This window comes from Pinus tabuliformis, chromosome Q (genome assembly GCF_031772625.1).
Source record: "Pinus tabuliformis cultivar Carrire ecotype Pingquan chromosome Q, CPIR1, whole genome shotgun sequence".
Classification (NCBI taxonomy): Eukaryota; Viridiplantae; Streptophyta; class Pinopsida; order Pinales; family Pinaceae; genus Pinus; species Pinus tabuliformis.
In genome coordinates, this window is record NC_142296.1 from 82,487,812 (window position 1) to 82,510,257 (window position 22,446).

Sequence of the window (22,446 nt, forward strand, 5' to 3'; positions counted from 1 at the left end):
ATGAATAGTACATGGGTTGCCAAACATAGTGACAACTTGCTCAAGTGTTTCTAACATTTTCCAAACCTTTTAAATTTATTAAAAAAAAAACATTTCTTTATGGTAATATAAAACCAACATTTTCTCAGTCTAACATACAATATAAATGCAAGAAAAACTATTAGGAAACGATTAACTTTAGAATTTGTACTAATTCTCACTATGGTCCAAAGCAATCATTACAACAATATTTAGAACCATAAAATTTCAAAACATTACGACATGAACTCAAGAAGGATTTATATGCTTACCATAGCAATTTCTTTTCCTCGATGAGGATGGCGAGGTACAATAATCGTAAGCAATCGAGGGTGGGTCTTCATCAATTGCTTATGGATCCAAATCATTACTGTGGGACATTTGTCAATTCTTATGTCATTCAAACTATAAGTGCATAAAAAAATCATTAAACTATTATTCATGTAAAATTGATACAATCACAAGCTCCCAATTCTAATCACATATAAGTTATGTGTCATCTCTGGCTTTAATTCTTACATTATTCGTTTATCTACATAACATAATAAAATGAAACAGATTCTACACAGTTATTTAGAATAGACTATTGAGGTCACCTCTATATCCATAAAAAACAAATTTCACTCTTGATAAAACTGCGTAATTGCAATTGTTTTATGTTCGAATGGTCAAGGTACTTAACAATGAAAGCATGCATGAATAGAACTTGTCAATATTCTCATTCTACAAAATAAGATATTCCTTCCATTGGACTAGTAGACACACTACCTTTGGGAGATCTTAGAGCCAAACCTACACCATACAAAGTACTACCCATCGGGTCCTAACCAAGTATCCCGAATACTACAAGGTGTTTACCCTCACTTTACCCTCCACCTAAGATCTTATGAGAGATTGATCATGTCACTCCAAAGCTCCTCCTAAGATTATACATCTAAGCCCCCTTGACCCCAAGTAGTTTATGAAAAACATCCTCAAGATTTGCTGCAATCCCTTCATAGCGATGGATAGAGATAATAACATGTATTCTACTTCTACATCATCTCCCGTTATGATGCTAATCTTGAGCTAAGGCATCATGACTCTTACAATTTTCTTCCTTGGTAATACCTAGGTCATTGTAATATCCCCAATTTTTTGAGCATGGGAATTTTGCCCAATTTTGGTAATATTAATTAAAAGGGGGAAATATTATTTTGGAGGAAGGTGGCAAGTTTTATTTTATGGGAGATTGGTGGCAAATTATTATTTTATTAAAATGGAGGCAAAAGTCACTTCGTGGAAAATGGTCCCCACCAACAAAATAATAATTAAAAAGGCAATCTAGAAGAATGGGGAGAAATCATAAAAGGAGGATGGACTCATTTGTTGATCATCTTTTGACTGTTACATTTCACCTTTTATCTCTTTTGAGGTTGTGTAGCAAAAGAAGGAAAGTGTTGTTTAGCACAAGAAATCCAAGCGGAAATTCCACCCTCATTTTGGAGAACTTCAAGTGTCTCCCTAGCGAGGAATTTGGGAGTCCAATTCAGGGGTTCCCTTCAACTTATTGATCAGCTCTACGCATTTTCTGGGCGCAAAAGGAGTTTGTGGTACAATTGATGGAGCAATAGTTGTGGGTTATGTTACCGCTCAAACTAGCAAGGGTCCTAGGAGGGGATCCTATAGAGCAACTACTAGGTCAAAGGGCAACAATGGAGCGATAGCCTATTGTTACCTCAACTAAGGCTCCCTTCTCTTGAGGTTGTGTAGCAAAAGAAGGAAAGTGTTGTTTAGCACAAGAATTCCAAGTGGAAATTCCACCCTCATTTCGGAGAACTTCGAGTGTCTCCCTAGTGAGGAATTTGGGAGTCCAATTCAGGGGTTCCCTTCAACTTATTGCAGGAGATTTGATCAGCTCTACGCATTTTTTGGGCGCAAAAGGAGTTTGTGGTACAATTGATGGAGCAGTGGTTGTGGGTTATGTTACCGCTCAAACTAGCAAGGGTCCTAGGAGGGGATCCTATATAGCAACTACTAGGTCAAAGGGCAATAATGGAGCGATAGCCTATTGTACCTCAACTAAGGCTCCCTTCTCTTTACGGACTTTCACTGATCAGAGGAGACCCGATAAGAGGAATCACTAGATGAATGGATCAATAAGAGGATAAGGAGTGATTCCAAAGGCCTATTCACAAGAAATACTCAATTCTATGGCTTCCTTGCTTGAAAAGAAAGGTGATATGCTCTCTAGGAATGGCGAAGAGGATTCTTGAGCCTAGGGTTTAGGAATATATCTTGTCAAAAGGTTTCCTAGACTCGAAAAGCCTTATTGAGATTTGCCCTTTATGTGATCTTTGTGAAATTAGAGTTGTAAAGTTGCGGGACCAAAAAGGACCAAGTGGACCCAGAATAGGTCAACGATATGGAGTTGATCAACCAAGGAGGGGCTTGACTTAATTATGGAAGATAAGAGGATCAACGAGAAAATTTTCTTTCAAGGATTGAACACAATGATCCAAATGAGGACACTAGCCAAGGGAAACCTAAGGCAAGACATAGTCTTAGAACTAGGGCTTGCTATATCTCGAGATCTCAGCGTTGGAGGGCCTCTAAAGGAAACCCTAGCACAGTTATGGACCAAAAATCAAGGTGTTTTGATGGTTGCAATGGAATTTATGTGATGCCATAGGAGACCTATTAAGGCTAGGCCTAGAAAGAGAAAGAGGAGGCAAGAAAAATAAGTGTTTACGTGACCACCAGTGGATGGATTAGTGTCTTTCCTTTGAGAGAGATGGAGTTAAGGTGAACTTGTGATTTGGAGAAACTATACCCAATCAAGGAGGCCTTTAGGTAACTTCGCATGGCAATTAGGGCATAAGAGTAGTTACCCAAGGACGTTATACTTCGATGTGCAATGTTTGATGACTTATCAAGATGTATTCAACAAAAATAATCTCTAGGAACATTCACCCATTCACACATGACACATGCAATTATGCAACGCTTCAAAAGATCAAAATTTCCACAATTTTGCATAGAATAGCAGTAAATTTCAGACCTAGATAGCAAAAATCCCAGCAACATTTATGTGACAAAGTAAATAACAAGAATAGACATGAAAAATATCACTTACATGTATAAATGAGTATATCCAATCATCAACTTATGCCAATAAAGAAGCTCCAAGACGAAGAAGATAGAATCCAAACATCAAAATTCATCCATGAAACGAAACTCGTCCTCCAAAAGGGAATGTGAAATTCTCCAAGTAGCTACTAATTGCAAATAAAAGTGATGATGGGAGAAATGAATCACCTCTCATCTATTTATACCATCTCTAATGAGACCAATTTGCCTAATTGGCCTAATTAACCCCCAAATAATAAAATAATGTGCAATAATAACATCCCTTGGTGACAGGCCCACCAAGATAGCTCAATAGCATAAGAATAAGCCTCTCAAGATGGCAAAATGATCAATAAAATGAGTCGTTGGGCCTTTGAGGAGGCCTAATGAAGTCTGAAGTGTGCAATGGTAAAAAAATAGACTCCAAACATAGTGGACAAGGGGTTGGCCCCTTGTTTTCCAAGCAAGTCACTATGGTGCTCTCAAGTGGGTGTGGGGGCACAAGGACATCCTCATGGGTCTCCAAGTGGATCGAAAATGCCTATAAACCATCTATAAGGACTAGGATGATGACATAAGCCCTCCCTTTGTCTCCTGCAGTGAGACACATCCTCATCTGGACCCTGGAACATCTGCCAAGTGTATGTTGTAAGTGTGGAGCTCGCTGGGCATGGTGAACCAGGTGCATCATCCTTATCCAAAAGGTGGAACACGAGCAATCAATGAGCGATGTTGAGGATCCATTAAGTAACATCTACTATGTTGGAGGCCCATGGCTCTCAACGCTCACCCTACAAGTGTCAATGTCGCCCTCTGGAGGGCTAGGACCCTGTATAGAGAGACCAAGCCCCAAATGGAGACCCACTTGCAATCCTGAATAAGATCCAATGCGTCCCCCTGCCCTCCAATACAACAAATCATTAGAATAATCAAGTAAAATAGCTTACAACTCATGGAATCAATGGGTCACTTCTGTTGAAGAATCTAGGGCAATTAGAGTTAATGGGATTCTTCTTGCCATGATAACTATTTGTGAGACATTTTTAACTTTTTCTTATTAGCACAATATTCTCTTGATATTATTAGAGTGTATCTTCTTAATTGATCAAATAGCTACCAGAACAAAAGAGACAAGAACACAAAATGTTGGCTTTCTGCCAAGGCCAAAACCTCTCACTCTTTGAGAGGAAAACCTGCTCAAAATTCTTCTTATAGAGATTCCAATTGACGAATATCAAGACCATGGTCCTTGACCTATTATGCCACTCCAAGACCAAGACACCAATCCTCTTCTTTGTCACTGCTGAGATCATCATCACTGTTGCTTGGCCGAGGTCATCATTATTGCACCACAAAGGTCATTACAGTTGCACCATTGCAACACCTTCATTGAGATCATTGCTACTCTTCTATTGTTGCTCCTCCATTGAGACTTTCACCATAACACCGAGATATATATATATATATATACCGGGATCTTCATCATACTCATGACTGTGTCTTTTATGATTACTTCTATGCCCAAAATATAGCTGCATCTTAAATGTATGCCGAGATAGAGAGTGATACTTTAAGATCTTCCTCTTCACAAGAATGCCGAGACTGTAAGATTGCTTCAAAGATCACTGTATAGATAGGCTGAGACTGTGAACACCAAGGAGATGAAGACTATAATCATTAAGACTGTGAGGAGGCCGAGACATCACCTCTGTCATCCGAAAAACACAGAGGTCCTTCTCCATCCAAAAACCTGAAGTCCTGTACTCATCTGAAATTTCTAATTCATTGTACCTATTTGAGATTTCAGAGGATCCGAGTTACTGTAATGCAGATTCTTTTCGCGCCTATATATAGTGGTTAGTATTGTATATAACTCGACATGAGTGAGGGAACCGTTGTGTCTCCTTATTTGAGTCGACATAGCTACTTTTCATTCATTTTGTAGGCTGACATGAAGAAGAGGATTGTGCTTGTCATTTGGAGGGCTTCTTGACATTGTTCATGATTCAAATATATTTGATACATACCCGAGAAAGGTTCTTCCTACATGACATTGACTCTTTGACCTTTAAAGATAAATCTTAAGGCTCTCAATGGGAGCCATCTATACATAAAAAATCTTTCTCATGAAACCCAGGAAGCAAGCATAATAATAAATTCATTTTCTTATTTACAAAAATCATAATTACAATGTCATTATGAAGACCGAACCTAGTTACCCTTTCTTCAACACTCCCTCTTAACTAGGGAGGTATTCATAATGGTACTTGATCATTCTCAATCTGAAGAATTTCTCATAAGAAGAATCGGATTGGTAACCCATTTGTATAGCATCATATCAACCAACATTGTCACAGTGCAAGGCCTTGACTAATAGCTCCATCTCTCCATGAGACCATGAGCTACAATGTTGGCGAGACCAATGACTATAGACACCTTCATCATTGTCTCTCAAGGTACATACCCACCGGAGTGTTCATTGAGTATGGCCTTCTAGGACTATTCTTATCTTGGGTTCCCAGCCCTCAAAGAATATCGATCATCTTGCCTACTCTTATCTTGGATGCCCTACACATCCTCAAAGAGTATCGGATGCCAGATGATTACCCAATCCTCCATTCTTTCTTCCCAAGTGAAGACAAGAATGTTGTGTCTATCTCTCCCTCTCAACTAGGGAAGATATGCCCATTCTTGTAAAAGAATGTACCCAAGTTCCCTCTGACCAGGAACTTGCCCAAGCTTTCTCTCAATTAGGGACTTGTCAGAGCTCCCTCTTAACTAGGTGTTGTCGCACAAAGTTTCTAAGCACCGCGACAACGCTCAGAGTAAGGGTTGTCACTCTTAATCCTTACTCACTCCATTTAGACTCTCTCCTAGACAAGTAAAGGGGGCTAGTCCCTAAAGTAAATGGATGAAAATTGCCTGTGACACACAAGCTCTAGGAGATTTTAAGGATGAACAACTTGATGAATTTAGAATAAGTCTCGGTCAATTGAAATAGATAGACACAATCACAAGATAAAAATGACTACAGACCACTGCCTTTAATGTGATTTAACCAAAGACTAAAAAATAACAAGTTCTCTAGAACAATATTCCAATATGTAACGAATAGTGGCAATCAAGAATGATCAATGTGAATGTCCAAAAGTGTATCATGCAAGAGATTCCAGATTTAAAATGATTTTCATTAGGAATTCAAATCTAGAACATTTAACTTTCGCCTACAACCAACATGATTTAAAACATTTATCACATCTTGACTATAGAAAAAACATGAAAATTGCACCAAATGACACCAAGGAAATTCAAATTAACACTTAATTATTCCTTAGGCAATTTGAAGAAACAAAATAAAACAAAGGGTTAATAAATTAAAATTTTAATGGACCATAGTGTTAAGTTATGGTATGTTCTATGTTTATAACAGTTTACTTCTTTTCTTATTATATTCCACCGATTAGCAATCACATGTACATAAAGTAAAGTGCAGATAGAACATTAAACGATCGACAGAAAACAAGCCAAGACAAGAGACACAAGATGTAGCGACTAGCCAGGGACAAACCCCACAATGTGTGGGGAAACACTTTGATCAAATCTTTTTTTATCTTCAATAATTCAGCAGAGAGAAATAGTACAATAAATCTGATTCATATCAGCAGTAGTAAACCCTAGATCAGTAGCATCAGCATTAGCGGCTTCATTATCAAACTAGGGCAGACCATATCTCACAAACTGACATTCGGATTGACTTCATTCCACCACCAAAAGTTTCGGCTTCCAGAGGAGGTTCAGATGAACCTACAGTGCAGTTCAGATGAGGAGATCTTCTAGGCCACGCAAGTCAATCTTTACTTTTGCAGTTGCAGCTTCAGTTTCAGCAGTTTCCGGCTTCAAACTAGGGCAGTCGATATCTTGCAAACCGTTCGACGGATTGACTTCATTCCACCACCAAAAGTTGCGGCTTTCAAAGGAGGTTCAGATGAACCTACAGCGCAATTCAGATGAGGAGATCTTCTAGGCCACGCAAGTCAATCTTTACTTCTGCAGTTGCAGCTTCAGTTTCAGCAGTTTCCGGCTTCAAACTAGGGCAGTCGATATCTTGCAAACCGTTCGTCGAATTGACTTCATTCCACCACCAAACGTTGCGGCTTTCAGAGGAGGTTCAGATGAACCTACAGCACAGTTCCAAAGAGGAGATCTTCTAGGCCACGCAAGTCAATCTTTACTTCTGCGGTTGCAGCTTCAGTTTCAGTAGTTTCCGGTTTCACATGTGTGAGAGAGAGAGACCCATTTTAGCACAGTAGAGAAGAGACTCATATCTGCGCAGTAGAGAGAGAGATGTGATGAGATGAGTGAGTCCAAATGAGGAAAAGTCCTCTTATATTTATACACAATGTTGGTGGGTGAATAGATGCGACTGTTGGGCTTCTGAGCCTACATGAGTTGTAGGTCGGCTTGATAATAATTCCATAATCAAAATAAAATCATATCTCCATGAATACTTATCGGAATTGGATGATCTTTATATCAATCCTACACCTCTCGACGAGAGGAATCTAATAAAAATATTATCATGAATAAGATGACCCACATGAAGTTTTGCCCTGGTTGCCAATTTTAACACATAGGCCACATTAAAATTTTTAATGTGAATGTGCAAATCCCTTTACTTTATTTTATTTTTAATTTTTAGACTTTTTTAATGTTTTAGATTTTTTTAATTTTTTATATTTTTTAATTTTTAGGATTTTTTTTAATATCAAAATCATAAATTAAAATAAAAATAAAAAAGTTGAAATCAAATCAAATCAAAGTATAAAAAAAAAAACAAAATCGAATTTAAAGAAAAACAAATCTAATTAAAATTTAAATGAAATGGAATCTGAATATATGAAACTTAAAAAAATATTCATGCGCTAACCGTAACCTAAATATACCAAACAAAACTAAACTAAACAAAAATGAAACTTAACCTAACTAACGCATATATACAAATAAAAAGAAATCGAATGTTTTGTTGTTGTGTTATGCAGGTCTAGCGGCGGCAGAGGAACTCGACAGCGGGGAAAGCTTGGAGACTGCGGAAAGGGAAAGACGGCAACAAATAGAGAAGAGGGCAAGAAGGTCTTCTCGATGGGCTTGATGGAGTGGACGCAGCAGATGGAAGAGGAAGCATGCAGGAGAAGAAGCCGCGGGTAGAAGAAGCGGATTGCAGATAGGTATGACGGCCGAGGGAGCAGTACAGGAAGGAGAAGGGTTCTGCAAGGAATGGGGCGATTGTGTGCAGGTTTGAAACCGGAAAGGAGTTTTGATGAAGACAAATGGCTGCAGTAGTGTAGGAGGGATGGAGTTTTTTGCAGGTTTGTGTTGAAATTTGGTACCGGAGGACAGGTGGTTCCCTTAGGCTTTGATCTTTGGCCTAGGGAAAAGTGTCCAAAAGAATTTAATTTTTCTCCTAAAGTGACTTTATAATTTTATAAAGTTAAATCTAATTTAAAATTGACTTTAAGTGATAAAGTTACTAAGTCTAATTTTAAAGTGACTTTTATAAAGTCAATGAAAAATTAGAAAGAAAAAGTGACTTTGGAAATAAATGACTAAGTGGGTCTTTTTTAAAGTGGGGTGAATTAAAAATAAAAGTGAGATTTTAATGAGCATTTAATCTCAGCCTTAGATCTCAATCTATTTCAGTTATTGGATTTAGGGATCACCCAAAAGTCACTTGGGGTTAGATTAAAGGAGGAAAAGGTCATTAATTCTTTCATGAGCAGATTGAGAGAAGGAGAGCAAGAGAGAAAGGGAGATTTCTGGATAGTGAGCTGCGGAGTTTCAGCAACGGAGTTTCAGCAAAGCAGAGTTTCAGCAGCGGAGTTTCAGCAAGTCTGTACAGCGAAGTTTCAGCAGGGCGGAGTTTTAGCAAGGCTGAGTTTCAGCAAGTCTGTACAGCAGAGTTTCAGCAGGGCGGAGTTTTAGCAAGGCTGAGTTTCAGCAAGTCTATACAGCGGAGTTTTAGCAGGGCGGAGTTTCAACAAGGCGGAGTTTCAGCAAGGCTGAGTTTCAGCAAGGCTGAGATAAGTTGTAAAAGTTTGCTTGTTGATTTTTGCTGAATATTTCTCTTACTGTAAAAAGGCATTTTCCAGAAATAAAGAAGAGCTCTCAAACTGGTTTTCCCCAAGAGTTGTAGGGGGTTTTTACAGGGTCACATTGACCAAAAATCTCAGTGTTTAAATGTGTTTTAATGGCTGTTTATTACTGCTGATTTTTATTTCTGCAATTTCCAGCATTCTGTAAAATTTCGAGAATTTGTGTTTTCAGCAAATTTATTTTTTCCAGCTTGTTAAATGTATGGTTATGGGAAAGGGCATTTAACTATATGGGAGAAATAAGGAGAAACTGAAAACCGAAGTGGGAAATGAGAAATTTCTACAGTTTGATGGAAGAGCAGCAAGGATGAGGAGCAAATTATGGAGCTGTGGCAGCGTATTCAAGGGTAACACCAACGAAAATTAACCCCAAAGTCTTTATTTATTATCCGAATAAAAATTTACATGAGAGCTTTTTGTTTAACACGACTCCTAGGTCGGATGAATTGATTGACAAATGACTTCCTATTTAAAGGTAAATCCTCCAATAGCTAGTTCCAGTGATCCTTGTCAAAGAAATCTCGATCGTTGATGAGGATCAAAATTTCTTTTAATCTCATTCGTCGAAATTTTAAATTCTCAAGGAAATTCAAATTTTTCAATTAAATGCATTTTAATCAATTCAAAAATTAAATTTTTAAATTAATTTCCTCAAAATTTTGACTTTGACTTAACCCCAGAGACAAAAAACTTAAAATTTAGCAAAATAATTAATTTACCTTAGTCCCGGGACCTTTTAAAATTTGAATTTTAAAGACCGACGAATTTTGCCTTTGGAGAATTTAAATTTACCTAGGACCTAGAATTAATTAAATTTTTGGCTTAGGATTTTAATTAATTTTTTGGCCACAAAATTTAATTAATTAACCTATGAGGGAATAAATTATTTTTTTCCAACCTTCAAGACACTTTACATCATAATTTTCATATTTTTACATCATAAGGGGGAAAACCCATTTGAAAAAGACCCTCACAGACTACCCATTTCTACGACACAAATATCATCCAGCAGAGCAAACAATTTGTAATAAAAGAACCTAACTAAATAGTTAGGATTATTCCCAAATCACTTTTACATAGACTTGATCCATAACACTATGACTCGCCTAAGATTCCAGTGACAAAAGCCATTCCATCTTTGGGGTAAGACTGAAGAAAAACTCTGTCGATCATCCGAGAATGGATCAGTGAGACAAAAAACCATCCAGAATGTAGATCGTCACTAGAAAAGTAGGTTTACCTAGGCAATGACATGGATCTGCTGAGATTATTTACATTTTACACATGCAGGAAGGGTTTACAATATAACATGATGATCAGGTTGATGATAACTGGATGACACGAACACGTCGATCAGACGCTATCCCTTTTGTGAAAAAATGGGGTGTACTGCTATGGGTCATTGACACGTAGTGGTCAACACTAGGGACTCTCCTTTTTCATCAACAGCTTCTTCTTCATGAGTCCTTCAGTCGCTTGATCATTTTCTTTCCTTGATGTCATGAAACTTAGTCGAGCTTCTTATCTATAATCCTCTGGTTTATTTCTCCTACTTGTTCATTACAAACAAGTTATTTAAACATATAAACATCGAAATAAACACAATACAGTCTCAACCATCTACAGATCAACCGCTGAAAGAAATAGCAAACACACAAGTGACACTGTTATATTTGGACAACTCGTCCCCGGAAAAACCCAACTTGGGAAAATCAGTGCAGCAATTCTGAGGGTTTATTTATTACGCAGTATATCCTTGAGTACAACTAGGTGCCAAACTGGCTCACTCGACAGAGAAAAATAATCGGCAGTAATACCTCTCTATTTGGAAGCAGATATTCAGAAAATCTGCCACACGAAACCCCCTCCATGTTAATTTTAGGTATGTTCTATGCTTAGAGCAATTTATTTCAATTTTCACAGTTAGATCAATATCTTTTCTAGATTAGCAATCACATCAGCATTAAAGTAAACTGTAGATAGAACATAAACATAAATCGCAGAAGACAAGCCAAGACAAGAGGACACAAGATGTGGCGCTAGCTAGGGACAAACCCCAATGTGGAGAAACCCTTGATCAATTCTTCTTATATGTTCTTCAATAGCTCAGTAGAGAGAGAGAGATAGTACGTTTACAACAGAGGTCAACACTTTGACTTATCTAAATAAGAGCATAAATCATCTCTAAGAAGATGATACATGAGATCAGTTGAAGACATGCTGCTTCAACTGATTCTCCAAGGTGACTCATTCACCTATCATTGTGCTGCATTTCATCATCATGTTGCACCTCACCGTGCCGCACCATGCTACACCCATCATCACTATGTTGCATCTCATCATGTTTCATTAATCATGACTGTACTAATCACTGTACTGCATTATGTGCCATTGTTGCACCATGTTGCCATACTGATCTATGTGCTAGCTACATCTTGCTTGCTTGTTGTCTTTTGCATGCTTATTGTTGCATGCTAGTTGTCCTTTGCATGCTAGCTGTAACAGTGCATGCTTGGTGTATTTGTTGCTAAGTACCATACAACTGCCCAATGTTAGTTAGTTGTCCCTTGCATGCTTCTCTCCTTTGGAGACAGACGCTCTAGTTGTTCCAGCAGTTTCGGCTGTTCCCGGCAGTTCCAGCAGTTCCGGCAATTCCAGCAATTCTGGCTATTCCCGACAGTTCCGGCAATTCCGGCTTTTCCCGGCAATTCCAGCTTTTCCCGACAGTTCCGGCAATTCCGGCAATTCCCAGCAGTTCTGGAAATTCCGACAGTTCCAACAGTTTCCGGTAGTTCCGACAATTTCTGGCAGTTCTGGAAGTTCTGGCAATTCCGGCAGCTCCAGCTATTCCCGGCAGTGCCGGCAATTCCGGCTATTCCTGGCAATTCCGGCAGTGCCCGTCAATTCTGGCAATTCTAGCAATTCCGACAGTTCTGCCAGTTCCGTAGTTCCAGTAATTTCGGCAATTCCGGCTATTCCTGGGAGTTCCGGAAATTCCGACTTTTCCAACTATTCTCGACAGTTTCGTCAGTTCTGGTAGTTCCCAGCAGTTCCGGCAGTTCCGGCTTCTGCCCTCTGGATTAGGGCAGCGTTATCCCTTAGGATCTCTCCTCCTACTAAAACCCAAAGACAAGTAGAGAGGAAGAGATACCAAGTGTGTTGAAATGACTTGAAGGCCACCTCTATTTATACTAAAACATTGAGCATAAGTGGGGTTTATTTGGTTGTTGGCCAACCTTGATGAATTGTCCCGTAACACAAATAAATTCATATCTCCATGAATACTTATCGGAATCGGATGATCTTAGATGAATCCTACACCTCTTGATGAGAGGGATCCACGAAAAATATCAGCTTCCATTAATAAGATGACCCGCATGGAGTTTGGCCCTAGTTTCCAATTTTAACACTCCCTCTCAACTAGGGAGAACTCCATATACTGATCCATATGTCCGACTGTACTATCTCTGCCATTAGTGCCCTGCACTGCTCTGCTCTATTGAGCTCTGCTATGCTCTGCTGAACCATGAAGAAGAAGAATTGATCGAGAATGTCTCACACCATTTTCTACTGACCCGCAGTCAGTTTCATCTGAAGAGAGTGTCACATCACTCTTACTGGCCCGAAGTTAGTTTTATTAATCCCAGATCAATATCACAAGAGAGTGTCTCAAACCACTCATACTGATCCTAGATTAGTTTCATTGATCCTAAATCAATGGAGGTCATCCTAGCATAGGGAGTACAGTAGATACATCGATGCGTCCATCAATAGTACTACTATGGTCCCTAACCCCATTTCCCTGCTTATTGATCAGATGAGAGGTACTTCCCATGAGTCCCAGACTGCATGGGTAGGATGCCTCGACAGGAGAACTAATCATCCTGTCCACAGGAGAACGAATCATCCTGCCCCACAGTCGCCACGGGAGAACTAATCATCTTGTTTTACAGTTGCCACAGGAGAACTAATCATCCCAGCCCACAGGAGTACTAATCATCCTGTTCCACAGTTGCCACGAGAGAACTAATCATCCCGACCCACAGGAGAACTAATCATCCTGTTCCACAGTTGCCACGGGAGAACTAATCATTCCAGCCCACAGGAGAACTAATCATCCTGTTTCACAGTTGCCACGGGAGAACTAATCATCCCGGCCCACAGGGGAACTAATCATCCTGTTCTACAGTTGCCACGAGAGAACTAATCATCCCGGCCCATAGGAGAACTAATCATCTTGTTTCACAGTTGCCACGGGAGAACTAATCATCCCGGACCACAGGAGAACTAATCATCCTGTTTCACAATTGCCACAGGGTATCACAGGGGAAGGTTGAACCTATCATCCTGTACATAGCGCACCAACAGGGGAGGGTGAGTCGCCCTGTGGTCGTATGTTGCTCCAGTAAGTACCCCAAGCCCCCCAGAGCTCCCAGAGCTCGATGCATGCAACATGCAGGAGCCTTATAAGAAGGTCTCTCAACAACTCCAAGTCGTTCGGGAAAGTCACAGATTTGACCTTTCCCCGGGGCTTTGACAAAATGTCTGCAACCTATACATCAATCTCAATGCGATGGAGCCTCCTCGCTCATCGACTTACCATATCCCAGAAAAGGAAGTATCTAATGTCTATCTACTGGAGCAATCATCGAATACAGGATTCCTCAATAATCGAATCCCCCCTCTGGTTGTCACAGAGAATCACAATGGTATTCATCATATGTACAAACAACTCACTTAAGAGCTTCTGCAACCATGCAGCTTCACACGAGATCATATTCATAGCTATGTATTCGGTCTCGATGGTGCTTATAGAAACCAACTTCTGCTTCCTGCTCATCCATGATATCAAAGCAGAATCCAAAGAGAACCAGCACTCAGAAGTGCTCTAGTGATCCTCCACACTGCCTGCCCAGCGAGCATTCGAATAATCATGCAGTTTCATATTTCCGGCAGTGTATCTCAATCCATGAGAGATTGTGCCCCGAAGATATCTCAGAAGATTCTTGGCACCAATCCAGTGAGGCTCAACCAAATATGAGCTCACCATGCTAACTGCAAAACATATGTCCGGACGGAAGTTCACCAAGAACATCAACGCGAATGAGTTTATGAAACTCAGAGGCATTTCCCAAATCTGGTCCGACATCACTACCATATAACTTCTGAAAGTTAAGATCCTCGAGGTAGTCACAGGCTTGCAATTTACCATTCCACATCCGGAATCCAATCCCCTCTTACTTCTGCAAATGAGAGGGTCTGCACCTGTCAGAAATAGGTCGTCGTCATAAGGTGTCGGTATGAGAGGTCTATCATCCACAACCTTCGAGTAATGGTTTGGATCGGTTTCACTCCTAGTGAATCTCACCTTCATAAAACAGCTATCAATCCTCTCATACTACGCCCGGGGTGTTTTGCTTCAAGCCATAGAGGGCTTTCTTCCACCTGTATACATGAGATTCCCAATCATGAATCTCAAACTCCTTGGGTTGTTCCAAACCTGTGGACTTGCTGCATGAGGGGAATGGTCCCCTTATAAGATTTTCCTTCGGTGCATCTCAGACATGTACCTTCATGCTCTTCTTCAATTCAGGCATCCCTATCACCATCTGACTCACATCGGGTAGGGCCCCATAGGTAGACCTCCGTGTTATAGATGCGATATGTCAATTGACATGATCCCCAATGGACCATCTTGCAACTTGATACAAATTGCCAACCCTGAACCCATGAGAAAAAGCATCTTTGAAAATTCTATTTTTTAACACGTGTCTTTCCATCGATGAATGCCACCCTGAAACCTTTGACTTCCATTTCCGAGATGGACACCAGGTTCTTCTTGCGATTAGGTACATAAAAGAGATTCTTGTAAATGAATAGAGTTACCCTCATTCAATTGAGGGGTAACATTCCCTACACCCTTTCCAGGATAGGTGGCATCGACTCCAAGTATAATCCCACGATTGTTTCCGTCTCTACCAAATTCGAGAGAGCACCCTTCTATTCGATGAGGTGCCTTGAAGCACTACGATCATTAAGCCAGATTCCCAAAGAATCTGAAGGAGAGGGCCAATACAAGATAACGCTTCTTTATCTTATCAAAAACAACATTTGATTCTTCATACCTGGGTTCCTTGCTTTCTTTGAAGAGTCGGCCATTTCCTTGATGCCCTACATTACCTATCATTCCTTTGATCATTGAAGATATCCCTGGAATGATTGTTATCTTCATCAAGAGATGGGTCTCTACCATTCAGACACTCCTTCGCATAATGGCCGAACTTATTGCAACCAAGGCATCTACCTTTCCTTCCACCCTTAGATCCGGACTTCCCAATGAAGTGATCTTTAGGTAGGCCATCAGAAACTTCCGCTGCGCCATTCTGATAATATTCTCTGCGTCGACTTCACCCTCGGTGAATTTGAAGAGGGATGAGGAATCCACTGAACCTTTTGTTCCTTCCCAACTGTCTTCGGTGATTGCTCTTTCACTCTTGCTTGGGCATTGTCTTCACCTCAACTCTGATACCATGTTAATTTTAGGTATGTTCTATGCTTAGAGCAATTTATTTCAATTTTCACAGTTAGCTCAATATCTTTTCTAGATTAGCAATCACATCAGCATTAAAGTAAACTGCAGATACAACATAAACATAAATCATAGAAGACAAGCCAAGACAAGAGGACACAAGATGTGGCGCTAGCCAAGGACAAACCCCAATGTGGGGAAACCCTTGATCAATTCTTCTTATATGTTCTTCAATAGTTCAGCAGAGAGAGAGAGATAGTACATTTACAACAGAAGTCAACAGTTTGTCTTATCTAAATAAGAGCAAAGATCATCTCTGAGAAGATGATACATGAGATTAGTTGAAGACATGTTGCTTCAACTGATTCTCCAAGGTGATTCCTTCACCTATCGTTGTGTTGAATTTCATCATCCTGCTGCACCTCACCGTGCTGCACCATGCTGCACCCATCATCACTATGCTGCATCTCATCATGCTTCATTAATCATGATTGTACTCATCACTGTATTGCATTATGTGCCATTGCTGCACCATGTTGCCATACTGACCTATGTGCTGGCTGCATCTTGCTTGCTTGTTGTCCCTAGCATGCTTGTTGTTGCATGCTAGCTGTAACATTGCATGCTTGGTGTATTTGTTGCTAAGTACCATACAACTGCCCGACGTTAGTTAGTTGTCCCTTGCATGCTGCTCTCCTTCGGAGATAGATACTCTGGTTGTTCCAGTACTTCCCAGTAGTTTCGGCTATTCCCGGCAGTTCTAGCAGTTCAAGCAATTCCAGCAATTCCGGCTATTCCCGGCAGTTCCGGCAATTTCGGCTTTTCCCGGCAGTTCCAGCAATTTCGACAATTTCCTGCAGTCCCGGCGGTTCCGGCAATTCTGGCATTCCAACAATTTCGGCAGTTGCGGCAGTTCTGGCAATTCCTGGCAGTTCCGGCAATTTCGGCAGTTCCCGGCAGTTCCGAAAATTCCGGCAGTTCCGGCAATTCTGGCTATTCCCGGTAGTTCCGGTAATTCCGGCTATTCCTGGCAGTTCCGGCAGTTCCGACAGTTCCCGGCAATTCCGGCAATTCCGGAAGTTCTGGCAATTCCAGCTATTCCCGGCAGTTCCGGCTATTCCAGTTTTTCCAACTATTCCCGGCAGTTCCAGCAATTCTGGCAGTTCCGACAATTCTGGTAGTTCCGGCAATTCCGGCAGTTCCAAGCTCTGCCCTCTGGATTAGGGTAGCGTTATCCCTTAGGATCTCTCCTCCTACTAAAACCCAAAGACAAGAAGAGAGGAAGAGATCCCAAGTGTGTTGAAATGACTTGAAGGCCACCACTAAAACGTTGAGCACAAGTGCAGTTTATTTGGTTGCTGGCCGACCTTGACGAATTGTCCCATAACACAAATAAATTCACATCTCCATGAATACTTATCGGAATCGGATGATCTTTAGATCAATCCTACACCTCTCGATGAGAGGGATCTAAGAAAAATATCAGCTTTCCATTAATAAGATGACCCACATGGAATTTGGCCCTAGTTGCCAATTTTAACAGTCCAACACAACTGAAGCATTGCATCAGCCCTCCTGGCCTCTACGTCAGCCTCAAACCCCTCTGCATCAGCCCTCTGAAGCACTACACAGCCTCTACTACCTTCTGCGTCACTCCTGTTTCCCTTTGCGTGGATGAAGCAGGCCCTCTGGCCTCTGCGCTGTCTCAACTAGCCTTTACGTGGCCTGCTCTGGCTTCTGCATCTGCCTCTTTGCCTCTGCGCTAGTCTCTCGGCACTATCTCTGCCTCTTTTCCCAGTACTCACTACCCCTCGCTGCTGATCACTGATTCGACTTTACTTAGCAAACCCTGCTTTAGTAAATCGAATGACTGATCACTCTGGTGTATTCTCCAACTGACCCTCAAGCCTCCTCTTATACTCTTCTTGTTGGTCCTTCAACGACCGATATTACATCTCTAATCAACAGCTAAGATTAGATTTGGCTTGATCCATGCCTTTTAGAACCTTCTAACCTAGTTTTATATTAATACCCATTAATATTTTATTTTTCCTAAGTTTAGACTTAGGAACTCCATTAAAAATATTAATTATTTTAATATCTCCTAAACCATGTGGAATTTGCCCAAACCATTTCTGGGTCTTGAAGATCTCATGTGCTTTAGCCTCTCCACCAATTTTCATGGCTAGAGCATATTCGATGCTACCCCAAATCAACACTCCCTCTTAGCGAGGACTGTGCTCTAGTAATACTCCACACTGAGAATCACTCTGATTATATGGCACGGGTACCTATGCTGATGCTAGGCCTACCCACCCAACATCCTTTGCACTACTGCATCCTGTACTGTTGCCCATGGCTCTGCCACTGCCACTGTTGCACCGTACGACAGCTCCCTCTACATCCGTGCTACTGCTGGTCCTTTCTCCCAAAACTACATTTGCACTACAATCCCCTCTCATCATGCTACATCGTGCTACTACATACTGCTACTGCCTTGCAACTCAGTTACTGAGAGGTAAGTAACTAATCCACCCAACTACTAACATCCCTGTCAGGCTAGAAACACTCCCGATGTTGAAGCTCTCTCTACTGCTATCAGGTGCTCCCTCTACTGCCTCTACGTTGTTGCAACAACTCCTTGCCTCTCGCACCACTGCAAACCTCTCTGTGCCATTCTGCACTGTCGCAACCTCCTCTATGCCTCTCGCACTGTTGCAGCCTGCTAGCTTTGCGCTGCCCGAGACTCTTGCATTGTAGCACTCTCTGCCGCTTCATCCACATCCGTTTCTATCGACATCCGCCAGTCCTGCTACTCTCACTTCAGGGATCCCGTAGCAAGGTATAATCCAAGAAGTTGGGTACCTCAAGAATCCTGCCCCTCATCGCCTGTAGTCCTCCTGACTACAGCTCAATGTCTCCCCACCTCTTCTCTAGAGGTACATGAGCACTCATGGCACAATCGCCATCCTCCTCTACCTCCTTTTCTGCCTTCGTTGGCGCTGCCTTAGAGTCAGACGTCTCTTCCTTGTTCTTCTTCCTCAGACACTGGTTCGCATAATGACCCAGTTCCCCACAGTTGAAGCACTTGACCTTGGAGAGGTCCTTTTTCTTCCTCTTCTCCTGCTTCCCCGCAGATGCCAGAGCTACATCCTCTTCCTCTTCCTTCTTGATTCAAACTCCTTTACTGCTACTTCCTGTCTTGCTTAGCCGTCTGATCTCTTCCTGGCGAAGAGCCGCCCACAATTCTTCCCAATCTGGAAGATTCGCCCTGCACAGAATGCTCTGGACAAATGTCTCCCACTCCTTGGAGACTGCGTTTAGAGCGGTCCTCACCAACATCTCCTCATCTGGTGTGGCCCCTGTGGAAATCAGTTGGTCCCGGATCTCCTTCAATCTCTTGAGGAAGTGATCTATCTGCTCCCCCTTCTGCATCTAGTATGATCGCAGTTGATTCTAAAGTAACATCTTCCTCTACACGGAAGTATGTTGGTACAACTTCTTCAAGGCATCCCACATTTCCTTTGTCGTCTCTTTCTCGACAATATGTTGGACCACATGATCCTTGACCCCATCAAGGATGACACATTTCACTTTGGCCATTGCCTCCTTGTACTTCTCATCATCAACCGAGTCAACTGGGATAGCCACTGTTCTCAAGGCGAAGGCCTTGATGGGCATGATCCTGGCCTTCTAGACCACAAAGTTGGGCACCCTGCCTAGCCTGTCCTGATCCCTCATCCCATTCATGGCCATCTCTCTGCTCTTCTTGTCAACTCATCCGAGTCTCTCTACTTCCCTCTCGAAGTTCTTTCTTTGACTCCTTCTGAGTCTCTCTACTTCTCGCCTAGAAATTCTCTGCTCGACTCCCTCTGAGTCTCGATTTCCCTTCTGGAAATCCTCTTGCCAATCGTCAAGTCGCACCTCTCCAATCTTTTGTGCACCTGCAACACTGATCCGGATTCCTTGGCTAGAAATCTGCCTCGGTAGCGACTCCCTCTACCTTGGTTTTGCCCTATTAGGTACTGTTCTGCCCACAGCACCCCACCAGCTTCACTCCCCGCAAACTGCCCACAGCTTCCTATGCCCTAGCAACTCAAGGACTGAGCCTCTAGGCTCTGCGCAATCTGGCACTGGCAAAAATGCTCCCTCAGCCAACTACGTCAACCCTCCTAGTCTGTGTGTGGCTCTGCATGAGCCTTTTTCTGCCCTCCTTAGCCTCTCTCTGGCCCGGAGTGATGATGCAGTCCCTCTACGTCAACCCTTCTTTTGTCACTTTCTGCAAGGAACAACGTCTGCCACTCAGGACAAATGTTTTCTGCTGCAAATGCTCTACTTCAACTGGTGCCTTCAGCACTCCTATGATTTGCAACCACGTGATACCATGTTGAAATTTCTATGTCTATATGTTAGAAATTTTATTTGTATTCTTCTAGTTTATTTCTCCTACTTGTTAATTACGAACAAGTTATTTAAACATATAAACATCGAAATAAACACAATACAGTGTCAACCATCTACAGATCAACAGCTAAAAGAAATAGCAAACACACAAGTGACACCGTTATTTTTGGACAAATCGTCCCTGGAAAATCCAACTTGGGAAAACTAGTACAGCAATTCTGAGGGTTTTTTTATTATGCAGTATATCCTTGAGTACAACTGGGTGCTAAACTGGCTCACCCGACAGAGCAAAATAACCAGCAGTAATACCTCTATTGGAAAGCAGATATTCAGAAAATTTGCCACATGAAACCCTCTCCAGCACAATTGAAGCGCTGCGTCAGCCTCAAACCCCTCTGCGTCAGCCCTCTAAGGCACTATCCAGCCTCTACGACCTTTTGCATCACTCTTGCAGCCCTCTGCATGGATGGCGCAAGCCCTCTGGCCTCTGCGCTGTCTCAGCTAGCTGATGCGTGGCCTACCTTGGCTTCTGCGTCTTCCTCTCTACCTCTGTGTTGGTCTCTCAGCACTATCTCTGCCTCTCTGTCCAGTACTCATTGCCCCTCGCTGTTGATCACTGATTCGACTTTACTTAGCAAACCCCGCTGTAGTATATCGAATGAGTGATCACTCTAGTGTATTCTCCAACTGACCCTCAAGACTCCTCTTATACTTTTCCTGTTGGTCCTTCAACAGCCGAGATTACATCTCTAATCAACGGCTAAGATTAGATTTGGCTTGATCCATGCCTTTTAGAACCTTCTAACCCAGTTTTATATTAATATCCATTAATATTTTATTTTTCCTAAGTTTAGACTTAGGAACTCCATCAAGAATACTAATTATTTTAATATCTCCTTAACCGGGTAGAATCTGCCCAAACCATTTCTAGGCCTTGGAGATCTCATGTGCTTTAGCCTCTCCACCAATTTTCATGGCTAGAGCACATTCGATGCTACCCCAAATCAACATAGCGCAATGATTGAGGAGGCTACGCAGAGGCAGCTAGAGACTATGCAGAGGCTAAGGGGCATGCATGGGTGACGCAAAAGGCCAGAGAGCTGACGCAGAGAGGCTGAAGGCTACAGAAAGGGTTCCAGAGCTACGCAAAGGCTAGCAGTGCTGACGTAGAGCCTTGGAGAAGCGCCGGAAGGATTTTTGTGGGGCAGACTAGTGTTGAGAAGCTAAATATTTGTTTCCGAGAAGAGGTATTACTATCGTGTAGAAATCTTTGTTGGGTGAGCCAGTTTGGCACCCTAGTTGTACTCAAGAAAGCTGCTTAATAATAAAACCCTCAGAACTGCTGCACCGGTTTTCCCGCATTGGTTTTTTCCGGGGATGATTACCCAAAAATAATTGTGTCCCTTGTGTGTTTCTCTATTATTTCAGTTGATGATCTGTATATGAGTTGAGGCTGCATTTGTGTTTATTTTCGGTATTTATATAAATAAATAACTTGTTAAGGAATAAACAAGTAGGTGAAATAAACCAGATAATGCAGTAGGGATTTCTAATGGGTAACATTTAGAAATTTCAACATTTATCTAGTGTGACTTATGCCTTCCTAAATCCTTTCAGAGGAGGAGATTCTTTTTCTCTTGATCATGCTTCTCAAGATAGAAGTAACAATCCATGTTCCCTGCAACCATTTGACATGACATTATAATATTAAACACACAAGCATACATACCTCATTTTACCTTTAGGTCATCTAGGCTTCTTCCAACAGCTTCCTTGATTGAAAAGGTCTTCAATCCCTTGATCTACTTCATCTCTCATGTCATCATACCATCATCTCACGAATTCCATAAGTTGGATTTCCTGATTAAACACTTGCTTCCTCTCTAGATTAGTTGTTGATTTGGGGTAGCATCGGATGTGTTCTAGCCATGAAAATTAGTGGAGAGACTAAAGCACATGAGATCTCCAAGACCCAGAAATGGTTTGGGCGGATTGTAACCGATTTGGGAGATATTAAAATAATTAATATTTTTAATGGAGTTCCTAAGTCTAAACTTAGGAAAAATAAAATATTAATGGGTATGAATATAAAACTGGTTTAGAAGGCTCCAAAATTCATGGATCAAGCCAAATCCAATCTTTGTCGTTGATTAGAGATTTAATCTCGACCGTTGATGGACCAATGAGAAAAGTATAAAAGGAGGCTTGAAGGTCAGTTGGAGAACACACTGAAGGAGA

General features: G+C 41.5%; 1 protein-coding gene across 3 annotated transcripts in view; it reads right to left on the reverse strand.

Moving 5' to 3' along the window:
- The window catches only part of KDTA (KDO transferase A), a 414,892-nt gene that overhangs the window by 101,344 nt on the left and 291,102 nt on the right, over positions 1–22,446 (reverse strand). For 2 of the 3 annotated variants that reach the window (XM_089383917.1, XM_089383919.1), the window contains exon 8: positions 291–388. The exons of the other annotated variant lie outside the window; for it this stretch is intronic. In XM_089383917.1, coding sequence (XP_089240043.1) covers positions 291–388 — 98 coding nt within the window. The remainder of the gene's footprint in view (positions 1–290; positions 389–22,446) is intronic. 3 annotated transcript variants of the gene reach the window in all.